At 41.1% G+C, this 24,378-nt stretch overlaps 1 protein-coding gene across 1 annotated transcript in view; it reads right to left on the minus strand.

Moving 5' to 3' along the window:
* The window catches only part of ELOVL2 (ELOVL fatty acid elongase 2), a 45,573-nt gene that overhangs the window by 16,176 nt on the left and 5,019 nt on the right, over window positions 1-24,378 (minus strand). Inside the window, exon 2 of the mRNA XM_030481553.1 lies at window positions 2,077-2,140. Coding sequence (XP_030337413.1) covers window positions 2,077-2,140 — 64 coding nt within the window. The remainder of the gene's footprint in view (window positions 1-2,076; window positions 2,141-24,378) is intronic.

Below are 24,378 nucleotides of genomic sequence, written 5' to 3' on the forward strand. Positions count from 1 at the left end.
CAGCATGTTTGCCCAAAGAGAAAAAGTAATTGGAAGAGTTGAAAATACAAATTAAACTAAACAGCATTAAATTCTGCCCCAGTACACCCTCAGAAAGTTTTCACTCTGCTGTGCGTGGCCTCAAGCATGTGGGCTGATCCACACAAAAGCAGAACTTATATGTTTGTTTGGCTCAGCATGTCAAGCATTTTTAAGATCTGTATGATTTCAATTTTAAAAGAAATTATTAAAATATGTGCCGTTACGGATTATTTTCCACCCTGACCTAGGTACCTTGAAGGGCAAGACAATTATTGGCAGAAAGTGGTTTATAAACAGCAGCCAAGAAATGTGGCTTTTGTTTCTACTTATGCTTATCCCCACATGACAAGAGGAGGGAGGTTTTTATGTGGCAGGAAGGGAGAAGAAAGTGTATTTTAAAAAAAGTTATTAGAAGAAGGAGAGCTCAAAAGTATTTCTGTTGACTGACAGTTTGATCTCCATATTTAAAGTACTGTAAAGGTACACTGTCAATAGGAGAAAGGATTATTTTTATAATATTGAACCCATACAGCATCTGAACTTGAGACCAAAGCAGTGAATAAAGCCACAGTGGGAAAGAGCTGGACTACAGCAGGGGAAGAAGCAGGTGCCCCCATCTCCCATCGCTCTGTGAATAAGCTCATTCAGAACCACCAGCCATGATGTGCCAGACCCTTGGGGTGAAATCTTGGCTCCTTTGAAATGAGTGGCATGCCTCCCAGGCTCTTTAAAGGCATCAGGCATTTATCAGTGACGTTTAGAAACATTTTGATTTAGGTTTCTGTATAGCTTTGGCCAGTTGGTGTCTGAGTAGATTCAGGTCTTTCTAGGTGCAGAAGGTAAATGGTTTTGCGCCAATGCCTTGCTACTGTTCATACTGATTTGAGGAGTACTTATTACTTTATCATCACTTTATTAAAATGTATCTATCACTGACCACCTCTGTTTCCTTCACAGACAAAACAAGCAATCAATTAGCTAGATTTAGTTCCTGCAATTCAATATTCCTTAATTTTGCATAACACCAAACGATACTTTGCAGATGAAGACGACTCTGGAAAAATGCTCTTACAGAACATTATTTCACTCTCTCTCATTTTGCCTTGAGCCTAGATAATCTCATATCCAGAATAATATGGACCAACACCAAAACATAAAAAGTGCTGCTTATTAAGAAATGCAGATTCTGTTCCCTAATCCAAAGGACTTGGTCTGCTAGTTCAAAAGCAAACGTTGAAGTAAATTTGTGTACAAAGTCCAGCTGAGACCAGTGAACAAAGGCATAACATATGCCTTTATCTAAATCAAATTCAGATCTTTAGTAGTACACCCCTTATTCTAGTACTGCAGTATTGCACCTGGTGTTAGCTTGCTACCACCAATGTATGCAGATATTGCCTCTGGGAACTAGTGTGTGGCTTTCCACCCCTTCTCCTGCCCTCCGCCACATCTGGTAATGATGACTAAACCCAGCATAGTGATACCAGTATTTCAGGAGTTATTACTTAAAATATAAACCATAAATATGGGATTGATTTTTAAAAGATAGGTAGCTGGACCAAATAATAACTGGATTATGAATGAGAATCAGTCCCAAAACAGATCTTCCACTTTTAGAAAAATTCAGGCTTTCACTTTTTGTAATCTACATTAGGATACATAACTGAAATCCTTTGACATTCTCAGAAACAAAGGACTCCAAAATCTAGCGATTTCTAAGTTAAAATAATAAAATTTAAAAAAAAAAAATAAATATCAGTTTCATTTCTTCTTTCACCTTCAGTATAACCTGTGAGTGGTTTTAAGGTGTATTACAGATAATACATTAAACAGTCAAAACAAAAATCTATTGGCTTTCTATAAATGCAGTGCATTCACAGATTTCCTACAATAATGGTGTGTTCCTGTAAATACTGTGATTCTGTCTAGTCCACATTTTTCTATCTGAATAATCTCTCAGTGAAGATTTTGACTGCTTCTATTTATTGCAATATTTTTGAGTGGTAATCTGGATAGGTATTATTTCCTAAAAGGGCTACAGGTGGAGCAGCTTACCTCGAGGTCCAAACATATAGTCCACAAACTCATTTACTTCCCGGTCAAAAGCTTTCAGGTTCTCCTGAAAAATAATAATAAAAAAAAGGATATGTGACAAAGATATTATCTCATGGCTCACATAAAAAATACAATTAAAACAATCCCAACAGATGAACAAAAAGCATGGCATGCTCAAGTATTTCCAAAGTACACGACATCATGTTTACTGAAAAAACCCCAAACCTCTTTAAAAATTAATTTAGAGCAGATTGTGGTCTAGGTAACAATAGAAGCCTTGTTACTGGAAACTGTCCAAACCAGAACTCTTGAGGAAGGGAAACTGAGGTTTTACAAATGAAGAGGAACAAGTATCACAGCAAACTCATCTGTGATGGATGTTGTTTTTACTTTAAACCTGCCTGGTTGCATCCAGCCTAGTAACAGCGCATCAGCTGAATATAGAATCATAGAATCATAGAATCGTAAGGGTTGGAAAGGACCTTAAGATCATCTAGTTCCAACCCCCCTGCCATGGGCAGGGACACCTTGCCCTAAACCATGTGGCTCAAGGCTCTGTCCAACCTGGCCTTGAACACCGCCAGGGATGGAGCATCCACAACCTCCCTGGGCAACCCATTCCAGTGCTTCACCACCCTCACTGTAAAGAACTTCTTCCTTATATCTAATCTAAACTTCCTCTGTTTAAGTTTGAACCCATTACCCCTTGTCCTACCACTACAGTCCCTAAGGAAGAGTCCCTCCCCAGTATCCTTGTAGACCCCCTTCAGATACTGGAAGGCTGCTAGGAGGTCACCACGCAGCCTTCTCTTCTCCAGGCTGAACAGCCCCAACTTTCTCAGCCTGTCTTCATATGGGAGGTGCTCCAGCCCTCTTATCATCCTCGTGGCCCTCCTCTGGACTCGCTCCAACAGCTCCATGTCCTTTTTATGTTGAGGACACCAGAACTGTACGCAGTACTCCAAGTGGGGTCTCACAAGAGCAGAGTAGAGGGGCAGGATCACCTCCTTCGACCTGCTGGCCACGCTTCTTTTGATGCAGCCCAGGATACGGTTGGCTTTCTGGGCTGCAAGCGCACACTGCCGGCTCATGTTAAGCTTCTCGTCAACCAACACCCCCAAGTCCTTTTCTGCAGGGCTGCTCTGAATCTCTTCTCTGCCCAGCCTGTAGCAGTGCCTGGGGTTGCCCCGACCCAGATGTAGGACCTTGCACTTGCCTTGGTTAAACTTCATAAGGTTGGCATCGGCCCACCTCACAAGCGTGTCAAGGTCCCTCTGGATGGCATCCCTTCCCTCCAGCGTATCAACCGAACCACACAGCTTGGTGTCATCGGCAAACTTGCTGAGGGCGCACTCAATCCCACTGTCCATGTCACCGACAAAGATGTTGAACAGGACCGGTCCCAACACCGATCCCTGAGGGACACCACTCGTTACAGGTTTCCAACTGGACATCGAGCCATTTACCACAACTCTTTGCGTGCGGCCATCGAGCCAGTTTTTTATCCACCGAGTGGTCCATCTATCAAATTGATGTCTCTCCAATTTAGAGACAAGGATGTCATGTGGGACAGTGTCGAATGCTTTGCACAAGTCCAGGTAGATGACATCAACTGCTCTGCCGCTGTCCATCAGTTCCGTGGCTCCATCATAGAAGGCCACCAAATTGGTCAGGCAGGATTTCCCCTTAGTGAAGCCATGTTGGCTGTCACCAACCGCCTCGTTGTTTTTCATGTGCCTTAGCATGTTTTCCAGGAGAAACTGTTCCAAGATTTTGCCAGGCACAGAGGTGAGGCTGACTGGTCTGTAGTTCCCCGGGTCTTCCACCTTCCCCTTCTTGAAAATGGGGGTTATATTGCCCTTCTTCCAGTCATCGGGAACTTCACCTGACTGCCAGGATTTTTCGAATATGATGGACAGTGGCTTAGCAACTTCATTCGCCAGCTCCTTCAGGACCCGTGGATGGATTTCATCAGGTCCCATGGACTTGTGCACGTTCAGCTTCTTAAGATGGTCTCGAACCTGATCCTCTCCTACAGTGGGCCTAAGGTCTTCGTTCTCACAGTCCCTGCATTTGCTTTCCAAGACTTGGGTTGTGTGGTCAGAGCATTTGCTGGTGAAGACTGAGGCAAAGAAGTCATTAAGAACCTCAGCCTTCTCCAAATCCATGGTAGCCAGTTCTCCTGATAGCTTCTGGAGAGGGCCTACATTGTCCCTAGTCTGTCTTTTATTTGCTACGTATCTATAGAATCCTTTCCTGTTATCTTTTACATCCCTTGCCAAACTTAATTCTAGCTGGGCCTTAGCTTTCCTAACCTGGTCCCTAGCTTCTCGGGCAATGTTCCTGTATTCTTCCCAGGCCGCCTGTCCTCGCTTCCACCTTCTATAAGCTTCTTTTTTCCCTCTAAGTTTCCTCAGCAGCTCCTTGTCCATCCATGGAGGTCTCCTGGCCCTCCTGCTGCACTTTCTTCTAGTCGGGATGCAACACTCTTGAGCACGTAGCAGGTGATCCTTGAATACCAACCAGCAGTCTTGGGCCCCCCTGCCCTCTAGGACTGTATCCCATGAAACCTTACTAAGGAGGCTCCTGAAGAGGCCAAAGTCTGCTTTCTTGAAGTCCAGGGCAGTGAGCTTGCTGCACGCTCTTCTCACCGTCCTGAGGATCTCAAACTCAACCATCTCGTGATCACTAGAGCCAAGGCTGCCCTGGAGCGTTACATTTCCAACCAGTCCCTCCCTGTTGGTGAGCACAAGGTCCAGCATGGCACCTCTCCTCGTCGGCTCCTCTACTGCTTGAAAGAGGAAGTTGTCTTCCACACAATCGAGGAACCTCCTGGATTGCTTGTGCCGGGCCGTACCGTCCCTCCAACAGATGTCAGGATGGTTGAAGTCCCCCATGAGGACCAGGGCCTGCGAGCGTGAGGCTGCTCCTATCTGTCTGTAGAGCGCTTCATCCACAGAGTCCTCTTGATCAGGCGGCCTGTAACAGATCCCCACCGTAATGTCCCCTGTTGCTGTTTTCCCTTTGATCCTGACCCACAAACACTCTGTTACCTCATCACCCGTCCCCAGACAGAGTTCCATACTCTCTAGCCTATCACTGACATAGATAGCAACGCCCCCTCCCCGTCTGCCTGGCCTGTCTTTTCTAAACAGCCTGTAACCTTCCATTCCAACATTCCAGTCATAGGAGCCATCCCACCATGTTTCTGTGATACCAATGACATCATATTCCCGTAGCCTTACACACATCTCTAATTCCTCTTGCTTGTTCCCCATACTACGGGCGTTTGTATAGAGGCACCTTAGCCGAGCTCCAAATGAAGCCGACTCAATGGCTGGGGCAGCTGGAACATCTCTACATCGCTCCAAGCACTTATTACAGGTGCTGGCAACTGACCAGGAATGTTGGGATGCATCAATGCTCCCCTCCCCCAACACATCTAGTTTATCTTAACACTTTACTCTTAAAGAAGGAAACCTTTGGGGTGAGCCAAATGAGATTTCTTTAAATCAGGCACTGAAGTCTTAAAATAAAGTCTACAGTCGAACCCAGACCTCCAGTAATGAAGTTCAGGCCATGAAGGGAGTGAGGGAGGAAGAGGAGGGCTACGTTACAGAGACATTGTGTTTTGAGGTCTAAGTCAACGAAGCTGCTACGCTGGCAGGCTTAGCAAGTCTGTGTCTGTGACTGAGTTGGGAGCCAAGCCATGATCAACACAGTCCGTCCCCCAGTCGGATGTGGTGGCCTTTCCAAAATATTTCTTCCCAGACTCCAGTTCTGGGCAGTGGCTTCCTGCATGCTGGTGCTTGAACAACTCTTGCCACAAGCCTGAGGTCAGCCAGGTTCTTCCTCTGCTCTTCCAACAATGCCCTCCTGTGCTTGATGAATCAATTTCAGCATTGGGCAAATACAGCCAAGCTGAGAAGAAAGACACAGAGTGACACTGAGCGTCTCCACAGCGCAATAGCTGCCAAGCGCTGTGTGTGCCTCTGAATGACAGTTATCTCCACACCAGCCTGGGCTGCAGTCACCGTTAGCAGATCTGCTTCATGAATAACCACATTTGCACCCTGGCAGATCCAGCCCTGGCCTTTGTATTCCCCAGCTGGGGCTGGGTTGTGGTCTGGGTAGCGAGAAGCTCCTGGCACTCCCAGACCCATTGTGCTGCTTCTCCTCCTCCATTTTGGTCCTTAGGATGTTCAAAGTGGACAGATTTTTTGTGAATACATGGCAACAAGAGGTTTTGCAGCATCTCAGGCTGTGAAGGTCTGTCTCTGCAAGATGGTGCTGTGTTCATTTTATCTTAAAGAAAAAAAACCAAACCCAAAACTATATATATATGTGTGTTTAACAAAAAATAAAGTTTTTTTTTATTTCAGAGGAGAAATAGGAGAGAATAAAACTGATGATTCATGATACAAAAAGATTTTTCATACTTTGCAGCACAGAGGAAACTAAATTAGCTTTTAGGAAAGGGTCCTGACTACTGCTCCTGGAAAAAGCATTTTCTCAATGTGAGACAATTTCCTCAGCAGCCTAAGGATGGCTTCTGTCACAGGAGGTGGCTCTGTTTCCAGGTGTGGGACCTGTGCAAAAGATCTACTTCCATTTTTGCATCCTGGACCTATGCAGTTTTTCTGCTATTATTTCATGACGATGGTATTGCCGTTTGGGGAATGCCACACTGCTGTTTATCTGGGATGTGCCCAGCTGCTGCATTAATTTGAAACGGCTACCGTGTGCTTGATAGTTTTGTGGTTTGACTTAACAGACTGCTTTGGAAAAGATACTTTTGTGGATTCAAGTGACTTGTAGGAGTGAGCATACAAAGCTACTTGCTTTCATGCTTATATAAACAAATTTTACATGTCAAGAACAAAACAATAAACCATGTACATTCCTTTTATACTAAAATACTGCAGACAAATCTACTCTCAGCTGCATTGAAATGGAAATTAGGGTCTGAATTCTTCTAACAGATGGAGGAATTAGAATTGTAGAATAATTATTAAGGAGAAAGAGCAGAATAAAAACTTAGAGAAATAATAGAATCATAGAATCATTTAGGTTGGAAAAGACCTTTTAGATCATTAAGTCGAACTGTAAACCTAAGAATTCCAAATCCACCACTAAACCGTGTCCCTAAGCACTACGTTTACACATTTTTTTAAACACCTCCAGGGATAGTGACTCCACCACTTCCCAGAGCAGCCTTTTCCAATGCTTGACAACACTCTCAGTGAAGAATTTTTTCCTAATATCCAATCTAAACCTTCCCTGGCACAACTTGAGGCCACTATCTCTTGTCCTGCCACTATGTTACTTGGGAGAAGAGACCAGCCACCTCCTCTCTCCATCTTCCTTTCAAGTAGTTGTGGAGAGCAATAAGGTCCTCCCTGAGCCTTCTCTTCTCCAGACTAAACAACCCCAGTTCCCTCAGCTGTTCCTCATCAGACTTGTGCTCCAGACCCTTCACCACCTTCACTGCTCTTTTCTGGACCTGCTCCAGCACCTCAATTTCTTTCTTGTAGTGAGGGGCCCAGAACAGAACACAGTGCTTGTGGTGCAGCCTCACCAGTGCCCAGTACAGGGGATGATCACTGCCCTGGCCCTGCTGGCCACACTATTACTGATACAGGCCTGGATGCTGTTGACCTTCTTGGCCACCTGGGCACAAGCTGGCTCATGTTCAGTCAGCACCCCCAGGTTCTTTTCTGCCAAGCAGCTTTCCAGCCACTCTTCCCCAAGCCTGTAGTGTTGCATGGGATTGTTGTGACCCAAGTGCAGGGTCCCCCACTGAGCCTTGCTGAATCTCAAACAATTGGCCTCAGCCCATTGATCCAGCCTGTCAAGATCCCTCTGTAGAACTTTCCTACCCTCAACAAGATCAACACTCCTGCCCAACTTGGTGTCATCTGCAAAATATACCAAGATTGCTTTTTGTGTAGGTTACTGTTATCACTGATCTAGCTTGTGACAGTTGACCTCTTAGACCTGGCTAGGATCAGCAGACAGCATGCTGATCAGATGAGCTGGTCTAAAGTGAAATCTACCTACCTATGAATGTGCTTAAATGAAACAGTGGGGACTTGCAGCAGCTCCCAACTCTGCTCTGGTCTATCATAATTAGTACTACATCAATTCAGTGCCTGGTTTGCTTTCACTGATTTGAGAGTAAAAATTTGTCTAGGAGGTGCAGCAGAAGAAATAAGAAATTCTGAAGAATTTGCCCCCCTTTTAGTTTTTTTATAGCTTATCTTCATTTACAGGAACAAAAATAGAGATTTATAAGATACAGATTTACAAGGTTGTTATAGAAAATACATTTGTTTATATACCTAATACTATTACTAATAATTTGAAAAAAACCCCAAACTTACTTTAAAAAAGGTACGTCATTTTATGTGACTAGCCTTGTTTTCTTCCTGTCAATACTGCTACCAGAGACCACACCAAATTTCTGGGGTTTAGAACATGTCCTTAATAGTGCCTCTGGGCAGATTAGATGCAAATGTCTTGCTCAACCTGATCTGTTTTATTTCTAAAGAAAAGCAAATGAAATCAGCTTGAACAAAACCACATGCTCAGACAACTCCACTCTGGCAAATCACTGTAATAGCCTTTATCAATGAAGGTATTTGAGTTACAAGGCTAAAGATTAATGTGTATTTCATGTTTTTCCTTCTGTTGTAGAGGACATTGCTCTGCGTATTGGCAAGCCAGCATTTGGGCAGGATTTTGGACAGATTTGTGGAAGATCTATTTACCTACAACTATGAAAAGGCATTGGGTTATCTGAGCAAATCAAATGGAAAGATGGGGAGGGAGCATAAAACAACATAGAGATCTCTAATGTGTTTCAACGTTTTTGCAACAGAAATTGAAGTGAATAAGTAGCACAGTACACATGTGAATTACTGTTTTCATGCTGGCTGCACTTAAAACACTATATGGAAGTCAGCAGATATGGGGGGGAAAAAAACACTTCTATGCTTATTTGTCTTTTTTAGTGTTGGTCTTCACTGAAAGACCAATGTCTACTGGTTTCCTACTAGTTTTAGTAAAAGAAGTATAAGCTATGCAAAAATTTGTGAGGCTTTTTGTTTAGTTATGCAGATTTTAACTGGCTTTCTGAAATAAACTTTCTACAGATGAGTACACTGCATTCAGTCTCACTGTTGCTATCTGAAAATCTTCTGTATTGATGTTGGCATCTTGTTTTGTTTTCTTTTTCATGCAAAAACCCTGAATGTCACTCAGTATCTCAAAAATCCAAGATAATTTTCTTGTTCTTACACAGCTATACAGAGATTATAAATCTGTTTAAAAAGAGATCTTATTTCAGGCTTAAAAAAAAACCAAAAAAAACCCTGAAATGAGTGCTAGCCTCTGCTTTCTCATAAAGCTCCTGAAATCAGGAGACAGGACATGAGGATGGTGATGATAAACTTTTGCTTTATGTAACTTCCAATTAATTGTATATATGGAACTCACTGCTAGATAATCTCACAGAGAGCAGAAACAAGTGGGGGTGAGCTCATGAGAGAAACAGACAACTAGCTGAGGGATGAGACTGCCGCTACATCCCATGGATGAACAGGAAGGGAGGGAAAGAAATTAAAAAATGGCTAGAAGGGACATTTCCTTAGATCTTCTTTCTTACCATTTCAGATTAATAATTTCCAGAGTCAGAAACTGGACTCCTTATTTGACACGGCAATTTCTGTGTCCCAGTTCTGGATCATTCTCTCAACTCTGATGGCTGACCAAAATTAGGGGCTAGCTACATTACAAAGCTTTAATCAGCACAGCTATGTTGCCAGAGCAACCAGTAGAAGCACAGCCCCCCGACTGTGGTAAACTGGGCTGGCTAAAGGGCTCTTTTGCCAATGTAAGACACATCCATGTGGGATGTTTTTGCTAGTGTAGAAATCCCAGTGCCTGACTCTTTCCCACCAAGCAGCATTGCAAAGCCAGCAGAATTCTGTAACTGGATCTGTGCTACAAAGGCATGTAATTTGATGCGACAGAAGTCACCAAAGCCAAGCAGTACTGCAGCAAGAGTCCAGGTCCAGAGAGGTGCCCATATGTGAACAATGCTTGGTAAAGCTCCTATTCTGTGGAAAATAGCCATGAATAGCTAATAAAAAGAACTACCGATGACTCCACCTAAAGTTACTCTTTTAGAATTCCAAGAAAAGAATTGTTTTGGAAATGCAAATTGTGCAACATACTTTAATGCAAAAATCTATGAAAAATATGATATAGTGGAGCAAAAGCAAAAGAAGGCTCTTCCAGCTTTAGCACAAAAAATAAAAAATGAATGGTCTTCCTATGTTTCTTTCTTATTTCCTTTCTTCTAAAGGCTTTCACAATAAACTATAAGCACCCCAGGAAAGAAAGATGTTGTCCTTGTGGTCAGTAAATTATTTAAAAGACTTCAAGACCAGCTTTGAAGGTAACAAAGAATAACACTGCTTATATTTGAGAAATAATATTTCTAAAAGATTTCAGTAAGAGCCATGTCTGGTCTGAAAATTTATTTGATTTTCAATGTTTTTCAACCAGATTATATTTTATTGCTATTATTTTCTCATACTATGCCATATATGCTCCATTCTACTGCTAAAGCTTAGACACATAAATACAAATGCCTGGATATTTTCCAGTTGATATTACCAAATTCAGCACTTACTGTGACAAAAAGGGCAATATTCTTGCAACTAAAGGTTACTTTTGCATGTATTTGAAAATAATGACTGCAAGTTAGCATGCTACAGGGGGCTGGTAGCTTGCAGTCCTGCCTGTTATCTGATAGAGTAAGTTGGTGGAGGAGCTGATTCATCAAATAAGCTGGTTTTCTCTAGAGGGGATTGAGAACAGCTGTTTGAACAGTGATTACAGCCAAAAGTGCTGAGCATCTTCTCCTGTGATGATTTAGTTACGGCAGAGAAAGCTGAGTTGATGATGGTGTTACTGAGGGTGAAAAGATAAGGGGATGGTAGCTGCGAAGGAAAGGGAGACTCAACGACTTTTGCTTAGGTTGTACTACCTGCAAGAAAATGCTGTGTTTTCAGTGGATTCCTCAATAAGAAGACTGGTATGTAATTTCTGATGTGAAAAATGAATGGAAGGATGTAAAGTTTGGTAAGGAAAGGCACAGCTAAATGGGGCCAGAGGTTTTATCTTCAGCAGTTACTGCATTTGGCCTGTCTAGGTGGCCTGACTTTGAAAAATAGATGTTTTCCCCTGGAATATATAGTTTCTCCTCTGTCCTATGTTCATGTAATTTTGAAGTGAGAGCACTTGTGTCTAAAGGTTCTCTTATGTTATTGCTGTCCAGAGAAATTCACCATGTGGTTTAGCAACACCCACAGGAAAGTGGTAGGCTGCCAGCACTATCTGCACTGAGCCTAAAGCTTAGGCAGATTTTACTAAGTTAGCAGGAGCATGCTAAAAGATCCTAATTACACAGGCAAACTGAATTTATTCAGTTTCATCTTGATTTTAGTTCTGTATTCTCTCTGCTCAAACATCTTGCAAGGAAGAGTTAAATCTGCAAAGAGGTCTGGGGTGTAGTGTTGTGGTGCGTGATGCTGAGGTGTCTTGATGAGCTCCGTGGTCCCAGGTGAGATGACCAAGCCTTCTATGCAAGGCACAAGACCTGGGTACCTGGTTGCCCACCCTGTGCAGGCAGGGGGGCTTGCAGAGGGTCCAAGATGTTCCTTTCTGGAGGGTGGTACCTAAGCAGCTGGGTGCCTCCCCCTGCTTGCTACTTACAGCCAGCAGCTATTTCTGGAGCTGGGTACCTACACAAGCTGTTCCTCTTGCAAACAGACCCAAGATAAGAAAGTGGTACCCATGTAAAAGCAGCAGCCTGAGGGCCAGGTGCTCCGGTGATACTGCTGTTCTCACCTGCCCCCTGTCTAATCTGTCAGTGGGCTTTCAGTCTGTATTCTCCATCTGCCCCGAGCCTTAGACTAGCAGTTAACTCTGGAATTTATTTTTCTTCATTTCTTCAGCTGCAGCACTTGTCTCCCTAAGAAGTACTTCAGTGTATGTCTGAGCAGGGACTAGAATCCAGATGTTGAATGACCTCGGCTCTAATTCTTTCCCCTTTCTTTGATGCTAGTGATGGCTGACTATGCTCAGAAATTTAGGGAGATATGCCAGCTGAAGGGAAGTCATAAACAGATATGCGATGTAACTTCCAGTTAGCCAGAAAAGCAGTTTGAAGCTTGGCCTCCCATACAACAGATGAGGGCTGTATGCATGGAATTAACAGGAATGACAAGATAGTGGGCTTGGTGGCAGCACATAGTTTTGGTCTGTATGTGGCAGTCTCAAATGCAGGCTTAAAACCATGTCCTCCTCCAGAAGAGGGAGGGCAAGGAAGGCATGGCTCAAGGATGCTCCTGGAGTTTAGTAGCTCAGACTGGTATAGTTATAAACAGAAATACAGATGCTTTATTACTGGAAACACAAACACCTACGAGTGTTTAAGGAATTAAGGAGCCTCCAACATCCTGTGGAAGCTGGGTTTTAAATTTTGGGCATAGGTACCCTGAAAAAGAAGTTCAACAACTGAAGGAATAAAGCCTTGTGCAATATCTAGTTCTCCCTTCACATCTGTCCCTGATTTGCCAGCATTTTTGCAGGGTTCAGTAGTTTCCTAGTATATGTGCTTCAACCAAGAAAATATCTAGTATCAAAATACTGGTATGTGTCAGATTTAAACTGCAGTTTAATCCAGAAAAATGGGTCTTGAAATCATTAATGCTAGCCTGTTGGGTTTTTTCTTGGTTTGCTTTGACTAGATGTTAGCCCCTCGCTGTATTTTTATTTTCAAAGCCATTCTGCTTTACCTCTAGAAAAAAAAGCATCACTCAAACTGCTGCTTTCATCCTGCAGTTAGTCCATTAGAAAAAAAAAGGAAAAGGAAAAAAAAAGAAACCAAACTGGTTAGTATTTTATTCATTAATTACCACTATTGCAAGCTGTTTTCGTTAGGCCTGGGCTTGCAGAAAAATCTGAAAATAAACAGGAATCTCTCTGTGAGACTGGTGAAGAGGATTCAGAGAATATGTTTCTCACTCCAATCTGGGCTGAGGACTGCAGCATTCATGCAGTTCATGGCTGAAAATAAAGCCAATAGTATGTCATCCCACATTGTAAAATCACACCCTCAGCATGCCTGTGCTCTGTAGCAAACTGCAAGGACTGGTGTTGGGGATCTGCTGTACAAGGAATCTCTCCTACCCTTTCTTTTCTCCTGCTAGTGTTGGTTTTTTGGGGTATTTCTGGGTTCTAAAGGCACCCTGCACGGTATCTTCAGTGACAGTATGTAGACTACTGATTCCCAGGCTAATTTTCTAGGGAAAGGCAACTCTCTATTGGATCTCTTCTTATACTTGTACTGCCCAATAGCAAGGAGAGAGGAGTTCTACATGCTGCCTCCCATAGCTTGTATGTGAGTCCCAGTACGCTGAGGTCTTCACAAGGTATTTACACATCTCTCTGAGGCAAAAGGGCTTCTTTGGGGGCCTGAAGACTTAGAGGTGTGGCCACTATACATTTAAGCAGTGGCAGTCTTGAAACCTTCTACTTTTTCATTGGAATACAGGCAGAAAGGAGGTCCTAAACACACTCCGTAAGGAAGGGTGAGGCTCTTAAATTAGTTTCTTCTACCAGCTGCTCCCTGAACATACAGGATCAGTATTTCAGAGCAACTTTTCTTCTGTATAAGTTTTCTTTATTATTTATGTAGTTCCAAGCTCATACTCAATATTAAAATGGTCTCTGCCCTGCTAGAGGTGATTGCAACAGCTCATTCAATCCTTCCTCTTGATAATATACCTCTGTTCTTTGGGAAGCTAGAAACAGGTCTCTTGGTAAATGTTTATTTAAAACCAAGCTTTCCTGTGGTCTCCATGTACCTCTGGTGAATAATGTCACCTTTATCCGCTTGTACTTGTGCTTGTACTTTTTGCGTGTGTGTCACCCCCAAACCAGGCTGGAATATTAAAGCAATAGAAACTGTGACCCTGGGAAATGTTCCTCCTCATCGCTCAGGGTGGAGAAAGAGCAGAGAGTCTCAAACCAACAGCTCCCATGGGCAGATCTAGGTGCTTCCACAGAGAAGAGTAAGGCCAGAGGGGATTTGGCACGTTTTCTGCTAAAACGGCTAGTGGCAAAAAGCCAACGCCATCTTTCATTATCTGTTCCTGAGTTATCTTCAACAGTTTAAATAAAGTGCTTTCTTTCTGGTGAAGGGAAGTAGATGACCCTGAGGTTGAAAGACTTCCACATCCACTTCTGGAGTGTGAGTTTGGTTGGCCTACATAAGAATTGGAGGACACAGCTCTCTTAACAAGCCCCTGCTTAGACATCTTATGGCTCTCAGAGTATTATTTGCAGAGAGCATTAAGAGAAACGGTGGCCTACTAAAGCCAACATACTTCAGGCTTTTCACTTCTGGAGAAATGGCACTAATATTTAGGTTCCTTATGCCTCAGGATTTTTATTTTTAACAAGAGGTGTCTTTTCATTTGGTTTTGTGATCCTGCTCAGTGCTACACATATTTATCCCATGCATGGGAATAAGGACCTAGGTGGAGGAATATCTGCTTTATTGCTTCTGTCAGAACTCAAATGAGGTTGACGCACCATCAACATCAAAGGTGAGTAAGCCATAAGAGACAGAACAATTTTAATGAAAACACTGTAAGTATGTAAGCTGTTTCAGACTTCAGTCTTTGCTTTTAGATTACGTAATGTGCTAGGAGCCAGAGAAAACATTAATTTCTCACATAAAATAAGGTCTTATTTTATGACCATGCTACTGTCAGATCATATATCGTGAGATAAATTGCTTTTGCAAAATTAATCAGCTGTTTGGTTTGTTGTTCTTGGGTTTTTTTTAAGTGCAAGGAAAAGGAAATGGGAAGGTTTCTGCACTACAATTACATGGGTTAGAATAAAAGTGATTTAAGAATCCATTAATATTTACTTGGTTTCCCAAAATCTATTCATAATTTAAGTACTTGAAAGCATTTAGCCTATTACATATTTTTTCATTCTTTTATCATGTAAAAGGCTGAGTGTTGCATTGTCTCCAAGATGAAAAATTCCCTTTCTGGAATCACTGCTTGCAGGATTCTACAATTTCCAATTTTTTTTGCTCTGTTCTTTACAATCATATTGAGTAATCACCAAAATAACACATGGTGATCACACTGCTCAAAATAGAACTCTTCTGGCCTTAAAAGAAGAGCAGAAAGGAAAGGTGGCTGCTGTGGCCCAATTTGAAACATGTGTCAGTCATTTGCACTCCTGAGAACCGTATCTCTATAATCCATCATCTTGCTTGTTATCAGAATTTCAAAATGAAACTGTCACCAAAGCAGATCAGTGCAATCCTTTTAAAAGTAATCCTGCTCAATTCTACCTGCTACACAGGGGAACATCAGCTTAACTTGTAATTAAAGAAGATTTCTCTTGGGAGACCTCAGATGTGGCCTGTCAGTTCCCAAGAAAATGGCAGCAATTATTGACCTAATTTTTCCTTTGCGCTAAGAATCAGATTTAAACTGACAGTATGACCTGAGAAGGAGCATAATTCCTGTCAGTGGCGATGTGACAAGACTGTATGACTGTGAGGGAATAAACAAAAAGGAAATTAGTCAAAAATGAAAGGGTAGATAAAAATTCTGCCTCCTTCTAATAGCCTGAGTGAATAAATAACTTTGTCAAAGCAACAATCTTTGGGAACTGGTCTTGGCTTGAATAAGAGAAAGTTTCCTTTGGAGCAGGAAAGTCCTTAAGCTACAAGCAAAGGATCTTAATGAGTTTTTTTTTTAGAGAGAGGCTAATTCTGTTATGGTGGCCTCCTTAATGGACTGTTCAGCTTTTGGTGACTTTTCAAGGAGTATCAGAATTAATTTTTCATCAGCAGTACACAAGCCTGCACAGCTTAAAACAACTAGACTGGGTAAAGGATGCCTAACCAAACTATGTAACGAAGAAGCAGTGTATCACTTCTCATTGCATAAGACCAAGACAGCCAGCTGCACTGTGAGCAGCATGGGAAAATAATTCTACGAGAGCAAGGGAGGGTAATTTCCCTTTTAAGGCCCTGGATTTACCAGGTGATTTGGGTTTGGAACAGGATATTCCCCAAAGATGTGCCTGGGTGTATAGTGTCTGCCCAACATTTTCCATGTATACAATTACGGTTTTTGCAACAAAAAGCTTGCATCCTAAATTTAGACCCATAAAGTGAATAAATAAGATGGGGACAGGGAGCAAATGAAATGGTGGGGGAGAATTACAGCAACAAGTTTGCGGGGCAGCTCAGTTTTCTCAGTATTTCGTATCATGATAATTTTGTTTTCCTTGCTATTTGCAAACAGATTTTGTTGCTGCTGAGAAGCTGATTTCCTAAGTTGGTATAATGCATACAGGGTTTTATTTTGTACTTGGCGTACATGTTTGGCAATTTTTCTGGAGAAAGCAACCAACACAGACAACACACCCTTTCTAGTACTGTGAAAATCTCTTCATTTTCTACTGTAACAAACTTCAGGATCCAAGATGAATAGAGGATCCTAAGCCTCTGCACAGGATCTCATGGCTTGTTAGACAATGAACCTTGAAAAAACCCCTAAACACCAAAAGCAAGAGCTCTGGCTTTCCCACAATCCTGGCAGCGCAGTAAGACAAAGGGCACTCTATGCCCAAGAAGTAGGTTTCTTGGTTGCAATCCCAGATGTCTGCAACGTAACACTGTGTCCCCGTGGCAGGGATTAATGTGCAAGGGGCTGTCTGCCCCTCCTGTTGCAGGCAGGGAGGATCAAAAGGGATTTCTAAAACGTGTTCCCTGGCTGGGGCTCTCTCCCATTGAATGGTTTTGCCTGAGTTTCTTAAACAGCTTGTGCTAGTGCTGGGAGATACAAGGCAGGAGTATCTGAAAACCTGCTTGGGTAGCATTTCTAGTTCCTCTGGGTAGACATAAAAGTAGGACTGTGTGGTTTTCTCTTTTAAATACATTAAAATATTAAAATAATAAACTATAAACATAAAAATAAAGCCTTAGGGTTTTTTCTTTATATCTTATACTCTTTAACAGACAACTGTCAGCAGTCCTTCAGAAAACTCTGTCGGAAACTCAACTTGTAAAATACTAACTAAATAATTGTTTAATTAAGACTTTCATGCAATGATAATTCCCTTTATAGGCACGCTTTTGCTAAGGACAGCCATGGCAGAAGATTGAATACAGTCCTGTGAAGCACATAACAGAAACAAAAGATTCTGAGCTGCTGGAAAACCTGACAGCTATATACATATATTTTAATTAATACCTGTTTTAAACCAAGTCAGGACGTATAAGGTAAAATGGACTTCATGTGTGTGTGTATATATATATAATGCTAAAGCTACTGTACATAAGAAAATGAATGAAATGCAGCACACTTAACTGTGTACTATATTTATAGTCAATGTATTATGAATTTATGAAGGTTACTACTATTAAAACCATGCTCCAGAGGTATTTTAAAATTGTCGCAGCTACTGAATACATACAGAAGAATGTTTTAAGTATGAAAACTTCTAGGAAAAAATAGAGAAATATAGCATAGGATACCTTGGTTTTTCAGAAAAAAATAACAGTCCTGTAAATACTTTCACTCTCATGAACAAAACCATCTCCAGTTGATGCAGTCAATAAACTGCACTGAACTGCTGGTGAGCATAAATAAAAACCAAGTTTGAGCTAGAGAGCTGTTGCATTTTAGACACCATGAGAGTTGCTGTGCTAGCTGGAGAGTTGGGTTCCAGTGCGCTGGCTTCTCAGCTGTGTTTTCTTGTGCTGGGATACCACTGTGGACCTCTTGGCAGTGCTGGTTGTACAGCTGTTGCAGGTTAGACAAAGTGACTCCAGTTAATTGAAACTATCCAAACAGGAGTTCTTAAAATATGTTATGGAAAGTTCATGTGAAAAGCCATGCAGGACAATGACCAGCAGCAAAGGAATTCTGCTGTGTGACTGGGAGCAGCAATCTCATCCGTGGCACAGCCGGAACAGGAGTAGACAGATGTTCACATCCTTGGTTGGCTTTCTTAGTGACTTCCCAAATCAAAAAACCTCCATCCTGCATTTTTACTGAGCTAAACCGCAAAGTTCTTGTTTTCATAAATTTACATTCTCTAGAGATTACAGTCATATTTTCAAGCTTTTCACTGACACAGTAAAACTGTGGAATTTTAATTTCGGAATTTTAATTCCAAAAAGTTGGAATTATTATTGTAAGTTAAGATTATTACTGACCTCTGTAAAGTTAGGTAACCCAGAAAGGAAGAAAGTGGGATTAAAACCCGCAAAGCCATTTCTATAATAATGCCCATGTGTTTGTTTTGTTTCCAAACCCCTCTACTGAAGGTCTTATTTAATCCTGACATAAAGCTACTGAGTGAGATGAATTCTGCCCAGCTGTATTTCCTTTGTAAAAACTTGTCCTATAAACACTTAGTCAAACTGGGGTATCTACCTTCCCAAAAGCACAGTGTATCAAAATCTATCCTGATATATACCTTGGTAACCTGCTCAAGTTACTGAATTATACGAGGTATAAACCAGGACATATTCCCATTTCCTTGTCGAGGAATGGACCTGGAAGTAGCAGGAGATTGATGGGAGGGGTTTGGGGTGTTCATTGCATAGTTATAACCCAATATGTAGGGGTAAATGCTGTGCTGGATGCTGAAGAGACTGGCAGAGTTCCACATGGGTGTGATGGTCCAGACTGACTGGACCCAAAGCTGGGAGTGGAGCCTTTGTATTTTAGTTTCTCTTCAAAACTTCGAACCAAGAAAACTGGTAAAATAGCTTAGTGCTGCAGGTTAACATTCATGTGTGTGTTTTCTTTCCATTGCTCTCTGTTCAAAGACTGGTAAAATAGGTCATGTTTTAGTTTGTTTAGCCACATCCTTAAAAGTAACAGCACTGAGTTTACAAATTTATTCTAGTTCTTATGGTTTGGGTGAAGGAAATCCAGTTGTGATTTTTTGCCCATTAGAGAAATGGGATTTTCTTGGTTTTCAGTCATTTGCTACACCGTTTCTTGTAGCTGCTGCCCAAACGCATAGACCCTTTCTTGAATCACTTATAGGAATGCAGGTGGAAAAAGGGGAAGGAAAAGAATGGAAGAGGAGGTGTTTGTAGCATGCTGGTGGGGATTAGAGAGTCCAGATCCCATCTTCTAAGGTTTCAGCCTTTATCTTCCACTACACACAAAGCTTTTCAATTTCATTTAGAGGTCATTACCCATGTTCTAAACAGTCTAACTGCTGCGTGACAGATGCAGGTGCAAAAGTCATTACAGAAAGCTTTTCAGTTGGGTATTTGTGAGTATAATTCACTCTGGGAAAGAAACCTGTGGTTTTAGGTCAAAATACCTGCTTATAAAATTTAGTATCTCTCTATTAAACTTAAAATCAAACAGATTTCAAGCTTATGAGTTTTAATTGTCCTTTATCTTCTAATTTATCATTTGATGCTAGATATTGCTTACAGGTAAATGCTGATTCAAAGAAGAAAAGTAAAACCAGAAAATACCTAATACTACGGAAAGAAAACATAACTAGAAGACAATTCAGTGCTTCAGGGGGTATGCTGGTCTTGCAAAACATTTTGTGTTTTTGTGATTATGTCCAGTATTAGAACGGCTTTCTTGGTAGAGGCTTTTCACACAGCTTTCTTCATCATTCAGGAAGATCATCTGAGAGGATCAGCCTAAGCTGACCTGTAAAATCAAGTGTCACTGAAGCTGGGAATTTCCATGTGACGTAACATCTACATGAGAACTGCGGTGACTGCCACACCTCTCTTGGCTAATTTAACGATTAATTGATTCTTAGCGCAAGGAGCCACTAAAAAGATAGAGATTGTGTGGAAAAAGATTGGTTTCCTCGATGGTTAAATATCGATGATGTTCAGCGCTGCCCTGTAGAGGACAGATAGCAGGCAGAAAGAAAACAGTTGCTGGCAAGGTCAACGTGAACTGTCTGAGACCTGATATACATCACAGGCACCGATCAGGTACCACTTTCCAGAAAATGAATATCCACATGAGCTCAGGTTTCCAACAATTGAAGCAGATGCTCCAAGTCCCTTTAGTTTTGCTACCATTTCGAAGAAGGAGAAGCATCTCTTCTTTAGCATTAAATCTGTGCCACTGGCAATCACTATTTGAAGAGATGACAATTTCTTATGAGTAAATGTAATAAATACATTTGTTTTACAGAACAAGTTAGAAGTAGCATTGATGGCACCTGCAACTGATTTAGATATCACTACAGATATCCTTAAAGGCAGATAAAAGGGGAAACTTCTATTGTCAAAAAAAAGAGGGGTTGGGGCAAAGAGAAAAACTAACTAGCATACACAGAATAATTATTTGCCAGCAAAACATGTTGTAAGATAGAAATAGCAAAGGTAATGGTGGTAAATCTAGCTATTGAATAGAGAATTAAGGTGTTACAGATAAAACGGAGCAACAAGAGACTTTACCCTGGAAAACAGACTATAGCAGGAAATACACATCTCTGTTTAAGTCTGTGTGATCTGTAAATGTGTGGAGGGAGCAAATGCGTGATAGCTGTGAGAGTTAACTAAGCAAGTAAAATAAAAGAATTGCAAGTATTACTGGTTTTAAAGAAAATGCATCTATTTGAAATTATTTCATTTAGGAAGATGCTCAGAAAGAAACCAGGATGTCATGTCTGTAGATGTCCTTTGGTACTTTTCCCAGCTAGGTATAAGCACTGTGCTATTTGAGAGCTCTAAGTGAACTGAATGCTCATTCTGACTACGCACATTTCTCCTTAGTAATTTAGACTCAGTTACCTGCAGTATTAACCTGAAGATCTGATCCAACTGGATGTTGATCAAAATATATCCTAAACTGGCTTATTGAATCAAGCACAAGATCATTTCGGGTAACAAATTCTCAAACCTTTTGTGATTCTGTATTGATGCATGAAGCATCATAGGTGTTTAACGATCTCACTTTGCTTTCTGCAACACAAATGCCACGTTGCAGTGAGTACTTTTCTATTTAGCTCATTATCGCTAATTTACATGGCATCATGGCTTCAACGACATTGTATCTTCTTCACTTTAAACACCCTATTGCATCCACTGAGAACTGCTGAGACTCACATTTGCATCAGTGTCTTACCAATGCCATTCATACTTGGAGGACGAGCACTAGCGGGTGAGGAGACGCCTTTCAAAAGAAACAAAAGCATACAAAGCCCCATGTCTGCTGAAGAGTAAGGGACTGGTATGGTTTTGTTTTCAGCTTACCAGGATGTTCATCATCCTACTGAGCGCTCAGGAGTTGTGGAGTATTTTTGAGTGCTTGCAGCACACATAGAAAGTTTGAAGCAAGACCTAAAGTTTAATGAGACAGAACTTTGAAATATTTATACTCTTTTAAATGCACAAAGATGCAGCTGGAGACAAAATGGGATAGTGCTGTATTGTTTCTCATCCTTGTGATATTGTTCTTTGGTTTGGCTTTCAACTTTGCACCTTCCCATCAAAACTTTCTGATCTGAATTCTGCCATTTCCCAAAGGTGTGTGGCAAACAGAAGGAAATGACTTCCCACTTGATGAAAAAGAAATTATTTTTTTGGGGGGGAGGTATTAAATGTAGTCCTGAGGGGATATTTCAGTGATACCCAATTTGAGATAAAATTATGCTGTTAATTTAGTAAATGTAAGTGGGGAAAAAAGTGGTGCTTTTCCATCCAGGGTAGGCTATGGTGGACATTTGTGAGATTTTTCTTTTAGTTATTATAAACAAAATAACTCTAATCTAGTCTTCTACCTTTCAAGGGTTTTGGGTTTTTTTTCAGATGCTATTAAAATGCAGGCTTACAAAGTCTCCAGCAGTAAGGAAGAAATAACTGTATTAAACCCGAAAGGTTCTCAGTATCGCTTTTCAGTGTGGAATGGAGAGCTACTGATGTTTTGCAGAGGAATAAAGCTAAATGCTACCTTTTCTATTTCCCTGCACAAACTGCCTATTCTTGGGCCAAGCTTCAAATGTGTTTCAGCACCGAGAAATGACAAGTTGTATCTCAGCTTTTAAAGGGGAGCATGAACACCCTCTGATGCTTTTGACACATATCAGAAAAATAAAATTTAAAAAAGCGGAGAGATGTAACTAACTTCCTGCTAGAAAAGAGAGCTCTGGAAATGGAAGACAATGCCACAAAACTAGAGGTGTGATATACCTGACTTGTCTATTTTGGGGGGTGGACTGATTCAGTGCTACCTTCTCATGGCTCGTAATCACCAAGCTTCATATAAAGCCGGTAGCTCCAGTATTTGAAGAGGCAAAATTTCCAAGGATGCTTTTGAGGGTGGATCCATAGTCTTCTAATACCTTTTTTTTTTCCATGAAATGACCTGATTTTTGGGAAGAGATTTGGATTTCTTAAGTAACTCGTATAAAATAAAGTGTCTATTTGGACGGAGATGATAACTGCTGAAATTGAAGCCACCTGCACACTGGCAGGTTAAAAGACATCTCTTCTGCTTTCAGCAGCAGTAGAAGGTGGGAAGAAAAAAGGAAACTATGAACACCTTCTTAATTTGAACTGGTTTTTGATATGCTTGTTTTCTGATGTCTCAGATTTTTTTCTTCCATAAACTAAAAAAGATGGAGATTTTGTCTGGCTCATGCATAGCCTTCTGTCAATATTAAAAAAGGTACATCTCAGAAGTCTAGTTAAGTAAAGGAGGTACTCCCAGATAAGAAGGGCTGATTTTAAGATTTAAACCAAGTACAGTGTCTGGTGTAACAGCAAATCAACACTGAAATGATACTCTAAGAAGGCACGTAGTCCTAAGAGCTGAGAGGAGAGAGGCAGCTGTTCCTACAAGCATTGCATGGGATATTTTTCATACTAGACAAGCTTCTGAATTTGGGGAGGAGGGTGATTTTGAGTAGTCAGCCAGCAGCTTAAATTGATTAAACTTTTTATTACACAAAGAGATTTCAACAATAGATTGAAAAGCATATAAATAAGAAAATAGACTTCATGTATTTCCCCCCCTAGAATTGCATGGATTGTTGACAAGCACTGAAAAAAACCAAAACTGTGTACATAATAAAACACTGTTCTGCCACAAATACCAACTTGTAGCAGATGCAGAATTTGCACAACCTCACTCCTCACCTTTTAAACTGCAATAGGAATAACTTGGCTGGCTGCAGCCAGCAATGGGAGAGAGAGAGGGTGTAGATGGTATTATTCAGAACTGCCCCACCAAAAGATGTGCCAATTCCCTGACATGGAAATCACCCTCAACAACTTTGCCAACCATTTATTTCCTGCCAGTTTGAACGCACTTTTCTTTTTGGAATGGTTTTATCCATGCTCAGAGAAAAATGCAAGAAGCAAAGTATTTTTTTTACTTCAATGTGGCTGTGAAAATGCATATGTAATAGAGGGAAATAAAGAAACAGAATCTGATGTGTGTTTTCCAAAGTGTCACTTGAGAACACAAAACAACAATAGATATCTTCTTGTTCTGTTAACTGGGCCTTTTCATTTTTATTTTTTTTTTTTCCTTTTCATTTCTCCCTTAAATCCTTGAGGGCAAAAACCTGGATTTCAAATGCTAATTCATGTTTTGCACTTCAATCATGATTAAGTAAGACTGGGTGGGGAGAGGGAAGGAAATTACGGTTGATTTTCAAGTTTAATAAGGAAGACAAAAAGAGAGTATGGAAGTTCTTTTCTATCTCCTCCTCCAAAACAGTTCTAAATTTACCTCTTTTAAAACCCTAAATCAGGCTAATGAACACTTCTAAAAATTGTGTGGAATAACAGGGCACAGTCTGCTGGCACAGGATAAGAGGGTGCACAAGCTAATTAGCTCCCTTTCTCCTTTAACCCCAATAATAGGTATCCTAGAGTTTAATCCATGTATAACTGGAATTTTAAAGCCCCAAATGCTTAAATCCCTTATACCATGGAAAGACTCAGACTGATGTTTTTCTCAAAACAAAATAAAAATGCTAATGACTATGCTGCACAGTAAGGCCCTAATGACACAAAATGTCTGTAAACTGCACCAGTTATTGTCACATAGGGGAAATAAAACCAGCTGTAGACTTTTCTTCATGTGCGTAAGTTATTCCCTCCCATTAGGTTGCTGTACCAGTTCGTCTTTGCTAGCTGCAAAGCCTCATGAATGGTAAGTACTTACCAGCATACTT

Source organism: Strigops habroptila, chromosome 1 (genome assembly GCF_004027225.2).
Source record: "Strigops habroptila isolate Jane chromosome 1, bStrHab1.2.pri, whole genome shotgun sequence".
Lineage (NCBI taxonomy): Eukaryota > Metazoa > Chordata > Aves > Psittaciformes > Psittacidae > Strigops > Strigops habroptila.